Below are 18,607 nucleotides of genomic sequence, written 5' to 3' on the forward strand. Positions count from 1 at the left end.
ATGCTTTGTAAGTAGGAAAACCTGCAAAATTGTCAGTGTATCAAATACTTGTTCTCCCCACTGTATATTCTTCTAGAACTCTTGATGTTGACAAATTCATGGCATTACAATCATGCCAGGCTTATTCAGAGTGGCAGGTCATGAGTCATTGAAGTGAAGACTTAAAGCAGCAGTGAACAGTACAGGTCATGCACAGTATTATTAGTTGTAGGAAGAAGTGATGACACTTACAGGAGGTCCTCGTGGCCCAATGATGGACAGGCCTGGCTCCCCTGGCACTCCCTATGGACAGATAGACAGACAGTGAGAAGATGCACCAACAGTGGAACAAAATAATACCTCTCTCAAAGTCTTAGCCAGCTCACCAGATGTTCTCCTTAGAAATTCTGTATAATATGTACAACACTCCACATGAATACAATGGTAAATTAGGAAAATGATTTCAAAAATATAAATTGTAACACATATAGCAAGTCTAGTTCCTACACACACTTAATCTTTCCCACATTTTAAGCAAACAAGCCTAAGAGCAAAAGTGTTCTTATTTCTATAAATTTTCAGCAAAGTCAAAAGTTCTCATTTCAGAGCCATACTTTAAACCTTGACAGCAGTGCTCAGTGGGTCAGCAGCACTGCTGTAAAAACATGGGGAAACCCTCTGGGCTCCTTTGGCACAAAGTGGGTGATTTGCACAGTGTCAGCCCCATCCATACAGACCTACGGACCCTTCCAGCAAAATCTCAGAACCCATTGGGGCCAGACAGGGCCTGCTCGGGTTTCCAGCACTTTCCCTAATTAGCATTCTCCCTAGAAACCTTATCACTGGGACATCTTTGATAGCCCAACCAGCCGTCATAAACGCAGGTGATTTTAACGTTTCTCAACAAATGCCTACTGGGGAGGGGAGGAATTTGTTTTCACACTCTGGTTAGGTGGGTTTGTCGCCTCGCAGCGCTACTGGAGAGGATGGATTGATGGTGCCTGTGCCTCACAGTGGCCAAAAGGCAAACCACTAAGAAAAATGGTTTGCTACAGTGCAGAGGTCTACAGTTACTCCCATCGTACAGAGATTCACCAAACTGGACAAATTAACATCTACATACAGTGCATTCGGAAAGGATTTAGACCCCTTGACTTTTTCCACATTTTGTTACGTTACAGCATTATTATTTATTAAATACATTTTGTTCCTCATCAATCTACACACAATACCCCATAATGACAAACTGAAGGAAAAAAAAGTGAAATGTTTGCAAATTTATAACAAATAAAAAACTGAAATACCTTATTTACATAATTATTCAGACCCTTTGCTATGACACTTGAAATTGAGCTAAGGTGCGTCCTGTTTCCATTGATCAGCCTTGAGATGTTTCTACAACTTGATTGGAGTCCACCTGTGGTAAATTCAATTGATTGGACATTATTTGGAAAGGCACACACCTGTCTATATAAGGTCCAACAGTTGACAGTGCATGTCAGGGCAAAAACCAAGCCATGAGGTTGAAGGAATTCTCCGTAGAGCTCTGAGACAGGATTGTGTCGAGGCACAGATCTGGGGAAGGGTACCAAAAAAGTTCTGCAGCATTAATGGTCCCCATGAACACAGTGGCCTCCATCATTCTTAAATGGAAGAAGTTTGGAACCACCAAGACTCTTCCTAGAGCTGGTCGCCCGGCCAAACTGAGCAATCGGGGGAGAAGGGCCTTGGTCAGGGAGGTGAGCTTCCGAGTTCCTCTGTGGAGATGGGGGAACCTTCCAGAACGACAACCATCTCTGCAGCACTCCACCAATCTGCAGCACTCCACCAATCAGGCATTTATGGTAGAGTGGCCAGATGGATGCCACTCCTCAGTAAAAGACACATGACATCCCACTTGGAGTTTGCCAAAAGGCACTTAAAGGACTCTCAGATCATGAGAAAAAAAGATTCTCTGGTCTGATGAAACCAAGATTGAACTCTTTGACCTGAATGCCAAGCGTCACGTCTGGAAGAAACCTGACACCATCCCTACGGTGAAGCATGGTGGTGGCAGCATCATGCTGTGGGGATGTTTTTCAGCTGCAGGGACTGGGAGACTAGTCAGGATCGAGGCAAAGATGAACGGAGCAAAGTACAGAGAGATCATTGATGAAAACCTGCTCCAGAGCGCTCAGGACCTCAGACTGGGGTGAATGTTCACCCTCCAACAGGACAACGACCCTAAGCACACAGCCAAGACAACGCAGGAGTGGCTTCGGGACAAGTCTCAATGTCCTTGTGTGGCCCAGCCAGAGCCTGGATTTGAACCCAATCAAACATCTCTGGAGAGACCTGAAAAATCGCTGTGCAGCGACGCTCCAAATCCAACCTGACAGAGCTTGAGAGGATTTGCAGAAGAATGGGAGAAACTCCCCAAATTCAGGTGTGCCAAGCTTATAGCATCATAGCCAAGAAGACTCAAGGCTGTAATCGCTGCCAAAGGTGCTTCAACAAAGTACTGAGTAAAGGGTCTGAATACTTATTTCAGTTTGTTTATTTCTACAAACCTGTTTTTGCTTTGTCATTATGGGGTATAGTGTGTAGATTGATGAGGGGAAAAAAACATTGAATCCTTTTTAGAATACGGCTGTAATGTAACAACATGTATGCCCTTCTAGAACGGTCAGATTACTGGTGTTGGAAAGGGTCAACCTCAAGAGCCCCAAAATCACGACTAAGACCAGAAACCACCCCCAAAAAATACATACATTTACAAGGCCTATGAAACACCAAGGACAGAGACTGCCTTTGAGATTTAATTTCCTCCAATATGAAATCCTCCCATACCCATAAAGTCAGCCGCAAGTGGCCAAGTGGTTCTCTCTCTGCTTAACCAATTCATCATTGTTTTCCTTTTCTCTGGTATTTCTGCCAGTCACTTGCCTCATATATTATGACCCACCACCAAACCCACAGAACTCATTTGTTTTAAAGTTTTAAGAGAAGAATATAAAAGCTGCCCAGCCGGAGCTGGACTTTGCCAGTTCCCCTTGTATTGGCTCTGTCTGTTCTGGAGAGGATGTTTTCATATTTAATTAAGCTCTTCAGCCAAGCCTCCCTGTCTAACCCCTGTGCTTCCTCATCCTCTCTCCAGGCACTCAGAGTTAACCACACACAGAGGGAAATGGACCACAATATTACACTCCTAAAACAATTGGTGCAGAGAAATATGAGGAAAGCCATTGGATTGTTTTGGACCCAGATCTGTTGAGACCTCCCAAAGCCAGTGCCGTTGTCTGGTTCTCCGTTTAACGTCTTGGTGGTCACATTAGTCTACCCATAACTCCTGAGGCTCTCCGCCGGCAGGCAGACTGGCTGAGCCATATTGGAGTTGTTTGGCTAGCTTGCTACTCTCTACAGCACGACAGTTAAGAATGCAGCGCATGTTTCTCCTCTAGCCGCACACTCAACTCTGCACATCACAAATCACCTCAAGTTTGATGAAAGMGAATCAAAGCGGTTGCTTTGTGGATAAATCTGATCGCTTTTGCAACTGTGGCCATTTAGTGGACTGGAAACGTCCGCAAAGTCAGATTACTATTGGCCATCCGAGGGAGTGAACACATATTGAGATCTTCGAGATGGAAATAAGATGACATGGTGATGCAATGCACCACCACCAACGCAGATTTGTCATCATTGTATATAATTCCAAGTTGTCGGGTTCTGAAACCTATAGTGGAATCTGCTTGTACCATGATCTCCATAAAAGTCATAAACGTTCTAGAGGGAGCCTTAAGTTAGAACTCTGAGACTCTTATGTGACAATTCTTTGCTATTCTGTTTCATTGAAAGAAAAAAACACAGGTAATCCAACCAGGGTGGGAAATGGTTTTCAGAATGTGACCCTAACGCCCTTTAAAAATACAGACCTAGGGCCCTTGAAATAAATCAACTACAACCTCCATACACTACTGTACAGTGAACAAGTGTGTGCTTTTAACCACCACCAGCACCACCACCCACTAAGACTGCTGAAGCCTCTCTCCCTGCCTTCTCTCCTGCAGGCTTTGGAGGGTGGCTGTTCCAACAGATGTCCCTATAGACTTACCTTCTCCCCTGCGTATCCTTTTAACCCCTGGTCAGTCACAGCCGACACAGTCGCATGCAAAGTGTGAAGGAGGAGAGAGACACAGAGAGAGAGGAACCGGGGTTAGACAGGCACAGAGAGACACAGGGCATGCATCAGCCTCAGAAGTGGTCACAGGGAGAGGAAGGGAAGGGAATGGGGGGTGGGGAGAGGAGGCTGGGCTGGGCTGAAGTCTAGGGCCACGGGGAGCTGTCTGGTGTCGAGACGTACATTCTCACAGAAGTAGTAGTGAGTGAAGGGAGGGGAGAGGCAGTGAGCCTGGGAGCGAGGGATAGGCCAGAAAAAAGGACTTCCTTTGAGGAGGCGCTTGAGGACCACAAAGTAGTTTAACTCCTCTACACTGTGTGAAATATTGTGTACTCTGCATGGGCCTCACAGTTGGAGCGACACTGTAGAACGCCCCAGGTTGGGGAAGGAGGGAGTGATTTTAAAGCCAGAATTTCAAGCCCACAAACCGGAGTCGGATTTGTGAAAATTCACTTCCAGTATGATGACTGAGCAAAACAGAGAGAGCCGAGGTGCTGGTATCTATCTATATGTTGCGGTGGTAGAATTGCCTTGAAATATGGCCATATCCAAAATACACACATCTAAATAAATGAGAAAACTAAAAGTGTGCGTGCAACATGTCAGCGCAACCTGTTTTCCTCATCTTTAAAATAAAGAATGTGTGCATGTAAAGTCTCCAGGCAATTCCAAATCCGGTAAACAAGTAGCATTTGATTTGAACATTTCCCTAAAGGCGTTCTGAAAACTACAAAATACACATGGAATCACAAAAACATGTGAATATATTCAGTATCAAGCCAAAAAAAGAAACAGATTTGAAATATGGGGAAGTTGTGTTTCTAAAATAAAAAAATAAAAAAAATGTCTGATAAACAATTGMCCTAAAACAAAATCATTGTGTTCTAATAAATTAATGAAAAAATTGAAAGCTACAAGTGTGAAAGAGGGTGGGAGGGGAGGGGCGAGTAATGGGATAATGGATGATTTTCCGATCGGGGCCTTTTTGATATTTCTAAGACTTTTCAGTGATTTGGCATGTTTGTATGCAACTACTGTAACAATATCAGCTCCATTAACATGATACAATGTCTGTTAAATGGCTTTATAAGCAGTCATAGGCATTTATGACATGACGCTTTAAAAGCAGGTCACGTCCACACACACTATAAGTGCAAATATTAGGTGATATGAGCAACTTATAAATGCCATTACTGTATATAAGAGCCTTGTTTGTGAAGTTGAATTGTCAGCATCATGCAAACATGCCAAGTTACAGTACAACTACAGTACATGCAGTGCATTTGGAAAGTATTCTGACCCCTTCCCTTTTTACATATTTTGTTACCTTTAAGCCTTATTCTAAAATGGATTAAACACAAAAAAAAWCATCCTCAATCTACACACAATAAACCATAATGACAAAGCAAAATCAGGTTTCAGACATTTTTGGCATATTTATATATATTTTTTAAACAGAAATACCTTTTTTACATATGTGTTCAAACCCTTTGCTATGAGACCCGAAATTGAGTGCTGAGACAGGATTGTGTCGAGGCACAGACCTGGGGAAGGGTACCAAAAAAGTTCTGCAGCATTAATGGTCCCCAASAACACAGTGGCCTCCATCATTCTTAAATGGAAGAAGTTTGGAACCACCAACACTCTTCCTAGAGCTGGCCACCRGYCCAAACTGAGCAGTCGGGGGAGAAGGGCCTTGGTCAGGGAGGTGAACAACAACTCAATGGTCACTCTGATAGAACTCCAAAGTTCCTCTGAGGAGATGGGAGGACAACCATCTCTGCAGCACTCCACCAATCAGGCCTTTATGGTAGAGTGGCCAGACGGATGCCACTCCTCAGTAAAAGACACATGACATCCCACTTGGAGTTTGCCAAAAGGCACTTAAAGGACTCTCAGATCATGAGAAAAAAGATTCTCTGGTCTGATGAAACCAAGATTGAACTCTTTGGCCTGAATGCCAAGCGTCACATCTGGTGGAAACCTGGCACCATCCCTACTGTGAAGCATGGTGGTGGTAGCATCATGCTGTAGGGATGTTTTTCCGCAGCAGGGACTGGGAGACTAGTCAGGATCGAGGCAAAGATGAATGGAGCAAAGTACAGAGAGATCCTTGCAGCAACGCTCCCCATCCAACCTGACAGAGCTTGAGAAGATCTGCAGAGAAGAATGGGAGAAACTCCCCAAATACAGATGTGCCAAGCTTGTAGCGTCATACCCAAGAAGACTCGAGGCTGTAATCTCTGCCAAAGGTGCTTCAACAAAGTACTGAGTAAAGGGTCTAAATACTTACGTAAATGTGATATTTCAGTTTTGCAAAAAATTCTAAAAAACTGTTTTTGCTTTGTCATTATGGGGTATTGTGTGTAGATTGATGAGGGGGGGAAATGATTTAATTATTTTTAGAATAAGGCTGTAACGTAACAACGTAACAACGTAACAACGTAACAACGTAACAACGTTACAGGAGAATACTTTCCGAATGCACTGTATCTTTAGCTATGTCAAACTATACCAAACCCATTCCTCATTTATCAGTTTTTATCATTTATGAAGGGGCACCAAAGGTTGCATTCTGCAATGGGCCGTACTAAACTTCACAATAATTGCATATGCATATATTAAACAATATATTAATTAACAAAGAATGTCAGAAAACATTTTCTGAAAAATCTTTATCTGGTCATAACCTGAATATTGGTGCCATTTCTCTTCAGTCTTTTCTTTAAAATGTTGAAGACATGCTACTCAAGTGATTACTCAAGTGTCCTCTATTTGGTCAAAGTCCCTTTGTTTCTACACACTACTCGGTTGCACATTCTCATGTCACTCACCAATCTTCCAGGAATTCCCATTGTTCCTTTGTCACCCTAATAAGCAACGCAAAGTCAAGAGGAAAAGGGGTAAACAATTATGAGACGCTCCAGCACTACTACAATCACAGCCAACAGGTTAACTTATAATGAGCTTTCATTCTGTCATGCCCTCAAAATGTAATATTATGCTGTTTCCAGCAAACACAGATTACAGTATGTATTTGTGTTGAAGTTGATGGCAGACCGTCGGGCTCTGTAGGTCAACTCTGATAAAGTCAAGCCTCTGTGGAGCTGTGGAACTATTCCTAAACATGATGGTAGGATGAGCAGTTTTGATGCAGCCATGCCCAGAAGTGTAGGTTCCCTCAAGGCCCATGGCTAGCTACAGTATGCCAGGCCTTGAAAGAAGTCAGTGCAGCAGAGAACCAATGGTGGTCAGAGAACAAGCCTCATCAGGGATTATTTGAAACAAATGTTTCAAAAAGGTAAACATTATGTCATAACTACCTAATATACTGTATTAGTTTCACTTAATACTTACACATCAGATACTTGTCAGAGATTAGATTTGCCACCTGACCACAACTAACAGTGACATTCCCTATGTGACAACTAAAGAACTCTAGTTCCTCATGTATAATTAAATAAATTGCTGGAACATATTGCCCCGTTTTCTTATTTCGCCCATAGAGGGTTATAAGACATCTGGGTGGAAGTCATTAATACTGTATCATGTCTAATTTGGGACACATTGGGTTTAACAGCAATTTGTTTTGTTTGCAACACTGTAAACATCACCAGTGGACGTGACAGTCCATAATGACCTTCCTCCCCCAGGTCATGCCCTTGTCCATCTGCCGCGCATAACCTTTGTTCACACTCTTCTAAATTACCATAAACTCTGGACGCGCTGAAATGATTTATTATGCAAAGGTGTTCATTCCTAAAGCCTCTTAATAGGAGCAACTCGCCCTCTCACTCCCATGACAGGCATCCTGGAGTAGGCTGGCGATGACAGCTTTTTGACGACTCACTCCGATGACGTGTTACGGAAACAAGTTCCAGGTTGGGGCCAGCCCCATAAGTCATCACAACGCAACATGTGCTGGATACCTGAATCTGTGAGGGGTGTTGGGTGGAGAGGCCTGGGTTGAACTCCCCCCCCCCCAATATAGTATGGACCTAATTAATAACCTAACATGGGTGTTCATCAATATCAAGCTATCTTTCAGTGTGTCCCACTCCTTAAAAAGGTGATGGCTATTTTGAGGAAATAAAGAGAGTGGCCTAATTACACAAAAACAAACAGCTACAGCTCGCTGTGATTAAAAACAATGATCCCCATACTGGAGCATTGCTATCAGGTCTCTAGAGATATGCTGGTTTAAGGCAGTGCTCTACATGCCCTGTCCAAGGTCCTGATTCAAGACACGGCCGTGCAACATCATAACTGCTCAAAATTCCCCCATATTCAGTATAATGCCTTTATAAGGAGCAGAACAAGCAAAAGTGAGACAAACCATTTCCTATGGTCACTTAACGGTGCTTTCCCTCAAACTGTTGATTTCCGAGCATCAGAGGAACAGCCGGCTCTCTAACCTCTATCCCGCACAGGGCCAAGTCTGTTATTGTGCTAGGCAGCATTCCGAGAAATCTCAGACAGAAATCTGAACGCTCCCCACTCTATTACTCAATGTGTGTTCCTTCTATTGTTGAAGTCTTTTGCCCTAAAAAAAGATAAGAGTTGAAACGACCACTTTCTCTCCACACACCACCCCGTTCCCTATCTCTCTCTCCCTCTGCAGCGCCTGTCACTCCCAGTTTGGGATATAGAGTTGCTGGGGCTGCGGCAGTCTCAAATTCACTGGTCCCTGACTGCTGAACCCCCTCCGAACACCCACCCACACAGTACAGTCAGAATGCAGGACAGGAGGATTTACACAGGGCCTCAGTGGTGCAGTGTGGAGGCCTCTCAGGTGTATTAAAGGAAAAATCCACCCAAAAACTATCTTTTGGTATTTGTTTCATTAGTCCATTGTTGACATAGTCCCAATTTTTTTTGCTTGTCAGCAATCAAGTTTTCAAGATACAGTATGTAACTTTCAAAATACAGAAATCATCCCCGTATGATGTATTTTGCATCATATGACGCAAAACGCAGCATCAGATGATGCAAAATGCAACATACGGGGGGATTTCTGTATTTTGAAAATCATATATCTTGAAAACTTGATTTCTGACAAGCAAAACATTCTGGAACTATACCAACAATGGACTAATGAAATAAATACCAAAATATAGTTTTTGTGTGGACTTTTCCTTTAGCAAGAGTAATGAGACTCAGCTGGACTATAGCCTAGGGACCAGCACACTCTCAGTCTCCAGACTGACCGCAGTCATAACGGCTCCCCTCACCACCGCTAGCACGGCTTCTGCTTCAACATGCACACAACTCAGACCCCTGCATTACTTTAGATGAGGCGTGACTGGAGGAGGATGTATAGGGTTTCAAAGTATTATGATAGTAAACAAGCATCTTAATGTGATAATTATGTGAAGATATTGTGAAATGTGCTAATAGATCACATGAATATACAGCAGGCTCCAAGTAGAAAAAAAAGTGAAGTGTAATTGTGACAGGACTGTATGGAGCTTACGTCCTTTGATTAATCACAAAAGGAAAAAGCGCTTAGAGTTCATACATCACACAAGGTGGTTTTGCGCTTTTGTTCAAAGCTCAAATCTGACATACAACACTATGGAAAAAGGGGAGAAATGACTGATTCGAATGCAGACAAGTTCCCTCTCCAAAACCACATCCTTCCCAAGAAGAGGAGAGAGCACTTCTGATATAATGACCAGTTCTTTGACAGCATCATCAATCAAAAAACCTGGAAGGGATCACATCTGAACTTTGACAAAACCTGTCAGCTAATCTCCCTTGAAAAGCTCGTCCTGTGAGCAGTCTATTCAACTTCAGACTGTTTTATGGGCCTGTTTCACCAGTGAGCCTGAAAGGACTGAGAAGGGTTCACAGGTTGGAGCTGGTAGCTGGGTCAAAGGTCAGATCTAAGATGGCCTCCTGTTGCCATGCTATGATGGAGACCATGTGGATTTGGCTGGTTGGGAGTTAGTCATGTTAGAGCTGGGTAACCAGGAAGCTGACAGGGACACAGTAAGCAAAGAGCTAGGCAAAAGAGGGTCTGAGGTGATACCAAAACTACAGTACTTATGTCTGGGACGCTCTGTGGAGGTCTCTCATTCTTATACAATTGGGTTTCTAATGGGCTGTTCATGAAAAGGGGCATAACCTTTTCAATGCAAATTATTATTGTCCAATCTAAATGTAGTAAAAGTAAAGACAACTGCAAATCGTATTGAATGCATTGTATGTCTACAAAGGTATTCAAACTCACACAAAGGAGTGTATAAACTGTGCATATAATGCACTCAGTCCCTCTGTTGAGCAGATATCTCCGAGGTATCTCAGCTGAGAAGTTGTCAATCACAGTAAATACAGATGGATTCATTTGAAGTCATCAAACTCCTGGGTTGATTGTCCTCTATGTGTGTTTTCCAATGATCATACATTGAATTTGGATATTATCCTGGGACAAAAACAACTTCTCACTAGAGCGATCAGAGAGATCTCAAAACACACAGACAGAACGAAAGACAGACAGTTAAAAGACAGTTACCGGAAAGCCTGATCGTCCGGGTGGACCCTGAAAAGGGGTGAGAGAAATGGATACAAAATAGAAAGTGAACTTGACATTATTACAGAAAAAGTTCACATCACACTGATCCAGGCCAGAATAAAATGGTCAAAAAAGACAATTGTTTTTGGACAGTTTTCTACAGTATTATGTCATTATTTAACTTTCCCATTGCAGAGTATTTGGATATGATCTAATACTCTATTTAAAAAATTTGTTTTTCAGTGCTCATTGTATTTTGGCAGGTTCAGTTATAACAAGCAGCCATAAAAGAAAACAAAACACCCCATTCCACCACAAAAGAAGAAACAAATCAAACAATACATCATTTCATTTGGTTTGATAGACCTAATTGATTTGAACCTGTTTAACTCTGAGCAGTTGATTTGTTCAAAGTATCGGGTCCGGTGAGTTAAACACCCCGCCCCCCCAAAAAGGTAGTCAGAAAATAGAAAGTGATATATCATTTGAAAGCTACATCCTTTTCGAACAGTAATTGGTGACATATTTTATGTCAAACCTAGATTTTCAAATCTCTTATTCTCCAAAATGTAACAATTGAGGCTGCTATATCTCAGGCTCTGTAATAGTCACATTGTGTCTGACACCGTTATCAGAATCCCACATTTCTTAACTTTCTAACAGTACTAAGCATGTGTTTGTAGGACTTGTTTAACTGAATTGTACTTTATGAGGGTAGTATACAATATTATGCATCATTTAAAAAATGCCACCAGAGGGCGTCAGAGTTGAACAGGTTAAAGAGCAGATAACATGCTTATTTAAGTTGAGAATGAATCATAAACCATAGCAGTTGAAGTTTAAGGTATTCCTTATCTATAATATACTGTAGATTCTCATCAACATTAAAGAACATACCATAAAATCAATGCATTTCAATCAGCATGTAAATGCATGCAAAGACAGGTCTTGTAAGAAGGCATGCCATGGATTCATCTATGTACGTTCTTTATTCAGCTGGTGGCTAAGTTGAATGGAAGAAAAAAAAATCCCCTTAGGCTTAGCGTCTTGAACAACCAACAAAAGCCATAAGGATGTCCGATACAGCGTTCAATGTTGCCAAAGGAACATTTCCTCCAATATTGTGTGTTTTGTTTTCAGTGAGCTACGGAAACATAAATCAATAGCCCTTATGTCTGTGTTGTTTCAGCAAAGGACACAGCACTAATTACTGGTCGGACGGAACAGGAACCCTTGACATTTCCCAAAGCCACTGGCCATTGTTTGTCCACAGAGGAGTATGTCATCTCTATGGAGGAGTTCTAGGGCTTACAGACTGACATTTTGACTCTATTCTTCACAGCAGCTGTGTCTGCTTCCTATACTGAGTGTGTGGGCCACTATTGGCCAACCGTTCCAGACAGGAAGTCATTCATCTTGCATCAACAATCCATCGAAAATCCTAAAGGGAAGACATGCTATCACACGCCCCATCTCCTCTCAGAATGTTATTTAATCTTCTTTAGTTAAGCAACATTTTATAGATCTGGGGAGTGAATCAAGTGGCTGCTGTTAGAAAGCCTAATGATTGGTGCTTCTGTGGAGCACCTTGCATGGTCCTGGAGGTCTGGGGCAGAGCTGAGGTGAGGTGAGGTGCAGGGCCAGGTACTGAGTGAGAACACACTGCACATGGGTGTCTGTCTGCTTGCCTGCTACAGGGCCTCTAGGGGCCGTCTGCAGGGGTCAGGGGTGCCCTACCTCCGGAAGAAACCCCTCATTGGAATTATGCTGTAACCTGGCACATGTGGCTCCCATTTGGGCCGGGAGCTAGTGGACGAATGAGAGGGCCTCCGCTAGGGGCTTCCGTGGCCCCTGGGGCCTCTCTGTAACCTTAGTAGTGAGGGTTGAGGTGTGGGAGAGAGGTTTGGACTTCATTACTTCCCTCAGACACTGGCAGCAGCAGGATTTACTGTCGATCTGAAGCTGATTGTTATCTAACCATAAGGCTGCCAGAAAAGGCTAAAAAACAGGTCTGAAAAACAGGTCTGTTAGCAATTCAATTTCAACAATATGTTATTCTCAGACAAATGTACACTTTATAGTGGTCAACTGTGTGTGTTGAGCAATGCTGAACCTGAATCTGAGCTTGAGAACGGTGTAGCTTGGAGAGCTTTTAAGCTGTTTAGTTTCATTTAAGTCTAACGGTGTTTCCCATCAACGCTGATTGTTTTAGAGTGTGTTAAACACACACGGCCACAGGGAGGGCAGGAGGCCAAGCCCCTGTGATGTGACCTATGAAAAATTATAGACTATTACGTTTTTAAAAGGACCAAAGCCCTCGGTTTCGGGGAACAGGAAAGCACCAATTTCATGTCGTTTTACAGTTGCAATCACATGGGTAATTGTGTTAGCATAACATCCCAATTTGAATAGAGGCTAAGATTATTTATACAAATCGTCTGTTCTCAACTCCTCACTCAATTGTCAAAGGCCACAATATGGATGAGCGTGTTAATTAAGAAAAGCTGAGGCGATTAATCAAACACAGAGGACATTTCTTAAAATACCCTTTTCATATCTAAGCAGTGATATAAAACTTAACTTGATTTWAAAAAAAATCACAGTGCTATTCCTTATGTGAAAGTTCACTCGCAGGGTAAGTTCCGGGAGACCTGCGCAATTCTGGCTCTAGTGTATAGCTACACTATATATACAAAAGTATGTGGACACCCCGTCAAATTAGTGGATTCGGCTTTCAATGTGGCGCCGTCATATGATGCCACCTTTCCAACAAGTCAGTTCATCAAATTTCTGCCCTGCTATAGCTGTCCCGGTCAACTGTAAGTGATGTTATTGTGAAGTGGAAACATCTAGGAGCAACAGTGGCTCAGCCGCGAAGTGGTAGGCCACACAAGCTCACAGAATGGGACCGCCGAGTGCTGAAGCACGTAGTATGTAAAAATCATCTGTCCTCAGTTGCAACACTCAACTATCGAGTTGCACAAGAACTGTTCGTCGGGAGCTTCATGAAATGGGTTTCCATGGCCGAGAAGCCACACACAAGCCTAAGATCACCATGCACAATGGCAAGCGTCGGCTGGAGTGGTGTAAAGCACGCCGCCATTGGACTCTGGAGCCGTGGAAAAGCGTTCACTGGAGTGATGAATCACGCTTCACCATCTGGCAGTCCAACGGATTAATCTGGGGTTTTTCGGACGCCCGAAGAACGCTACCTGCCCGAATGCATAGTGCCAACAGTGCATTTTGGTGGAGGAGGAATAATGGTCTGGGGCTGTTTTTCATGGTTTGGACTAGGCCAGCAGCATACCACCCTGCATCATGATGCTTGCTTTCCTCTGAAGCTAAGCAAGGTTAGTCCTGGTTGGTCCCTGGATGGGAGACCAGATGCTGCTGGAAGTGGTGTTGGGGGGCCAGACAGGAGGTACTCTTTCCTCTGGTCTAAAAAAAATATCCCATTGCCCCAGGGCAATGATTGGGGACATTGCCCTGTGTACGGTGCCGTCTATCGGATGGCATGTTAAACGGGTGTCCAGACTCTCTGTGTTCTCTAGAAGATCCCATGGCACTTATCATAAGAGTAGGGGTGTTAACCCTGGTGTCCTGGCTAAATTCCCAATATGGCCCTCATACCATCATGTCCACCTAATCATCCCCAGCTTCCAATTGGCTCATTCATCCCCCTTCCACTCCCCGTTAGATCCAGTGAAGGGAAAATGTAACACTACAGGATTCTAGACAATTCTGTGCTTCCAACTTTGTGGAAACAGTTTGGGGAAGGCCCTTTCCTGTTTCAGCATGACAATGCCCCTGTGCACAAAGTGAGGTCCATACACAAATGGTTTGTTGAGATTGGTGTGGAAGAACTTGACTCGACTGCACAGAGCCCTAACCTCAACCCCATTGAACACCTTTGGGATGAATTGGAACGCAGACTGCGAGCTAAGCCTAATCACCCAGCATCAGCGCCCGACCTCACTAATGCTCATGGCTGAATGGAAGCAAATCCACACAGCAATGTTCCAACATCTAGTGGAAAGCCTTCCCAGAAGAGTGGAGGCTGTTGTAGCAGCAAAGGGGGGACCAACTCCATAATAATGCCCATGATTTTGGAATGAGATGTTCGACAAGCAGGTGTCCACATACTTTTGGTCATGTAGTGTAAGTGCTTCTTTATGTAATAGTATGAATAGCTAATGCATTTCAAGTGGAAAGGTTTAACACAAAAGTACATAATGGCACTTAACTTCCAAAACGATTCCAACCAGAACTCTTACTTCCACTAAATAATTTGGAAAGGGTCCTTCCTTTGTTCACGTAATGAAAGTATAAGTGACAGCAATGCCTACCCAGTGAAATGTGCATCTACTGTATATCCTCATGCTATCAACTTTGTCATTATGTAATAGCTAACCATTAACTTTTCGTCAAGTGTGCAACGCAGCCAACCTGATAGGAGTGTCTTCTTCCGCAACCCACAAACCCACTCCTCCCTGGCCTGCCTGGCTGTCTCTGGCTATACCTGGCCCTGGTCTGGATGTCCATCCCTGCCTGGCTGCCTCTGGCTATACCTGGCCCTGGTCTGGGATGTCCATCCCTGCCTGGCTGTCTCTGGCTATACCTGGCCCTGGTCTGGATGTCCATCCCTGCCTGGCTGTCTCTGGCTATACCTGGCCCTGGTCTGGATGTCCATCCTGCCTGGCTGTCTCTGCTATACCTGGCCCTGGTCTGGATGTCCATCCCTGCCTGGCTGTCTCTGGCTATACCTGGCCCTGGTCTGGATGTCCATCCCTGCCTGGCTGCTGCTGACTGATCAATCACTGCCATGGCCCGAAGCTAGGCCACGACCTTCACCCTCTCTTAGCACCAGGTCGCAGCTGTGCCCAATTTTAACGCCCTGCCCAAGGTGTTCCATACTGCTCTCCCACAGAACCAGAAGGTTAGCTCTGAGATGCTATGCTAAGGCTGACATGGCTAAGGATCCCTGAGTATTGGCAGGATACAGGGGAGACAGGGAAGACGTGCTCTCAGACATGGGAAAGCTTCTTTGAGTTTTTCAAATAGAGGCATGATGGAGGAGTTTGGGAGTGGAAAACACGCCTGGACTCCTGACTTCATAAGCACCGTTAAAGACTCCTCAGTGGTCCTATGATTCATATTTTCCAAGGACATAGTTAAAGGCCTAATAACATCCCCAATGCTATTCATAATGTCAAGTCCACTTGATATTTCACTGAGCCGAACCAGTGAAATGCTTAGCAGTCCTGATAATGTAATTACCGTGCACTAAAGGGAGAGAGACTTCACATGTATATTTGAATAAGGATAACTGATTAACTTACGAACGCAAAGTTTTTCCACCCCACAAACATTGCAAGAAGGAGCAACTATAATGACCACGTTTAAATAATAAATAGTTGCCTTGATATGCTCAATGATATGCTTTGAAAATCATCATGTCACCACTCTTTACAAGCTCTCTGCAAACACACCGCACAGCAACACCAAAAGGGTGCATCCATGTAAGATGGGAGGGGGGGGTGCTATGAAACAGAGATTTCACTGGACGTTCAAGGACTTATCCATGGTACAAACACTCCCAAACACAAAAACACAGTCACTTTACCACTCTCTGCATGGTCACACAAGGCATCAGGTCTACTTACAGGAGGTCCTGCAAAAGAGAGGGAGAAAGATTCAATTAGTCATACAGTGTAGAAAAACATTGATCAAATTGAGTTAAGTCAATGTGAATTGGAAAGTTTTTCAAGTGTTCCGAAGTTCAGTTTACAGTGGCTGTCTGCTTTAGGATTTGTTCTGGAGCGGTACAATGCCTCACCCTAAAAGCCTTCCTGCCATTGACTGATTTATAGAATAGTAAATATCATGACTCAAACATGCCTATTCAATTATGAGAAGGTGTTTTCGCCAATTCCATCTACAAAACACAAATAACAAAAGGTGGACGTCTCATCCAGCCCCGTGAAGGTAAGGAAGACTTCATTAGACCAGTGAGAAAACGAGCTCTTCCAAACTCTTTGTCTAACCACCTTTAAAAAGGCATAGAAGGGAGTACTGTATCCACAAAGCGTCTCAGAGTAGAAGCAGCGTAGTACAATCTTATTCATTATGATCTAATATGCAAAACTGATCCTAGATCAGCACTCCTACTCTGAGACTCTTTGTGGATACGGGACCTGTGCACATATAGGCAGGTCATATTTTCCATGTGTCACATCAAGAAAATTGGTGCATAAATCGAAATATTCATTTTGGGAGCCCGACTCCAAAATCGCTCTCAGCCCTCCCATAAGATGGTCATTCCTAGCCTTGAGACGTTTCCCCTCCCTGGCAGTGTTGGAAATAGTCTGCCTACCAATTCCTGGATTGATGAGAACAGGGATGGAGAAAGGGAAACTGGTGCCAGGAAGATGCCAGATGACACTACACAGCCTGTAGCCTGAGCCCAACGCCAAACCGGCGTCGCTCCTCAAGAGCTTCCTCCACACCCAGTTAAGATTAATGCACTACTCATTGCATTGACTTTTTCCATTGCGGAGAGACATCCTTTCTCCTGGAATAAAAAGCACTTTCAATGGAGTTTCTCTTCTCACCATGCTTACTCYAAATCCTAGAAACTGGCTCTTTGAAAATACTTCCCTGAATTAACATTTTATTTTACTCCTACGTTGTACTCCATGAGCCCCGCCTGATCGGTTACATAAACCTTTAAAACTCTCATCAGAAAAACATGGCAGGTACAGAGGCAATGTTCCACTAGTAATCACAGCCTAGGAGCAGGTATATMTCTTACATTGTGACCACGCCCCCTCTCTGACCTTTCAGAAGGCTAATCAGAAAGACCTCAGTCACCAGACAGAATCAATTACTGCAAAATCAAGACAGGGTCACAAAAGATGGCGTCACATCAATCACAGAACAGTGAGGAAAATCACTGATGACAAATCCCTTCCCTTTAACGTCACATCAAATCACCAGCATTATCTTCTCAATGGCATATTTGTCTGGTCCTAGTTAAGGATTGTATGAGTAAAATAAATGCCTGAACTGGAAGAAAAAAAATAGGACAATGAGGGTTTTCCAGACTGTTTGCATTAAAAACACTGTGAAAAATGGGAATGGAAGTAGGCACATGATGGTTTGTCTGTTAAATGGTCTGGAGCCCGACAAGTATTCTGTTCAGTGAGGAGGAGACAGAATCCTGGGGCTCAGGATCCTGATAACCCTGACATGGAGCCACACTGTAATGAAGGAGGCCAGAGTCTAAAGGTCACTCTTAAACCTGACTTATTATACTGCAAGAAGCTGTCACAGACATAAGACAAACAGCTCTAAAAGAGGTAGCCGCCCTTACCCAAATGACTCTCCAAACGGACAGAGGGAGTGCAGACTGTCTGGCCTCTCCTACAGGCCTGAGATCAGTCTGACATGAGCAATAACATCCAGAAATAACAGATGATCTGGTCAGGGGTGACAAAACTTTCCCTTTGGGGGCTGCATTATCCTTTCCTGTTTTTTGTGAGGCTTTTTTTCTAGTATTTGAGGAGGATTCTTTCTCAACTTCTGCTGACTATTTTGGACGCTACCCTCGGCTATAGTAAACCTAGGTGCAAGGAATTTCAAACCTGAGTGGGTAAGACCCACAGGAGATGTTTGGTTACACCAGAATGGGCGGTGATCGCGTTCCTGGCTGACACGTTTTGCTTTCACACTAAACTCAATCTGGTGGAACATTCACCAATATCCTCGCCACAATATATTCCTCAGAAAACACATACACACACTTATTATATTGCTTTCTCAAATAAGGTCATTGTCAGCGTAAACATGTGAGAGGAGAATGCTGATTTCATTGAATTTAGTGTGTTTATGATGTTTCTTCACCTGTTTTGTGTTACAGGCCTATAGGTGTCTAATGGACAGTGGAGGGCAGGTAC

At 43.6% G+C, this 18,607-nt stretch overlaps 1 protein-coding gene across 1 annotated transcript in view; it reads right to left on the reverse strand.

Annotated features, from left to right (window-relative positions):
- LOC111951857 (collagen alpha-1(XIII) chain) overlaps positions 1 to 16,319 on the reverse strand; it is a 60,716-nt gene extending 44,397 nt beyond the window's left edge. The window contains exons 1-5 of the mRNA XM_023970119.2: positions 16,316 to 16,319; positions 10,653 to 10,679; positions 6,973 to 7,008; positions 4,073 to 4,099; positions 232 to 282 (exon numbers count right to left, since the gene is read on the reverse strand). Coding sequence (XP_023825887.2) covers positions 232 to 282; positions 4,073 to 4,099; positions 6,973 to 6,993 — 99 coding nt within the window. The 5' untranslated portion in view covers positions 6,994 to 7,008; positions 10,653 to 10,679; positions 16,316 to 16,319. The remainder of the gene's footprint in view (positions 1 to 231; positions 283 to 4,072; positions 4,100 to 6,972; positions 7,009 to 10,652; positions 10,680 to 16,315) is intronic.
- Between the last annotated feature and the right edge of the window lie 2,288 nt (positions 16,320 to 18,607).

The sequence above is a fragment of the Salvelinus sp. IW2-2015 genome, linkage group LG25 (assembly GCF_002910315.2).
Source record: "Salvelinus sp. IW2-2015 linkage group LG25, ASM291031v2, whole genome shotgun sequence".
Taxonomy (NCBI): Eukaryota; Metazoa; Chordata; class Actinopteri; order Salmoniformes; family Salmonidae; genus Salvelinus; species Salvelinus sp. IW2-2015.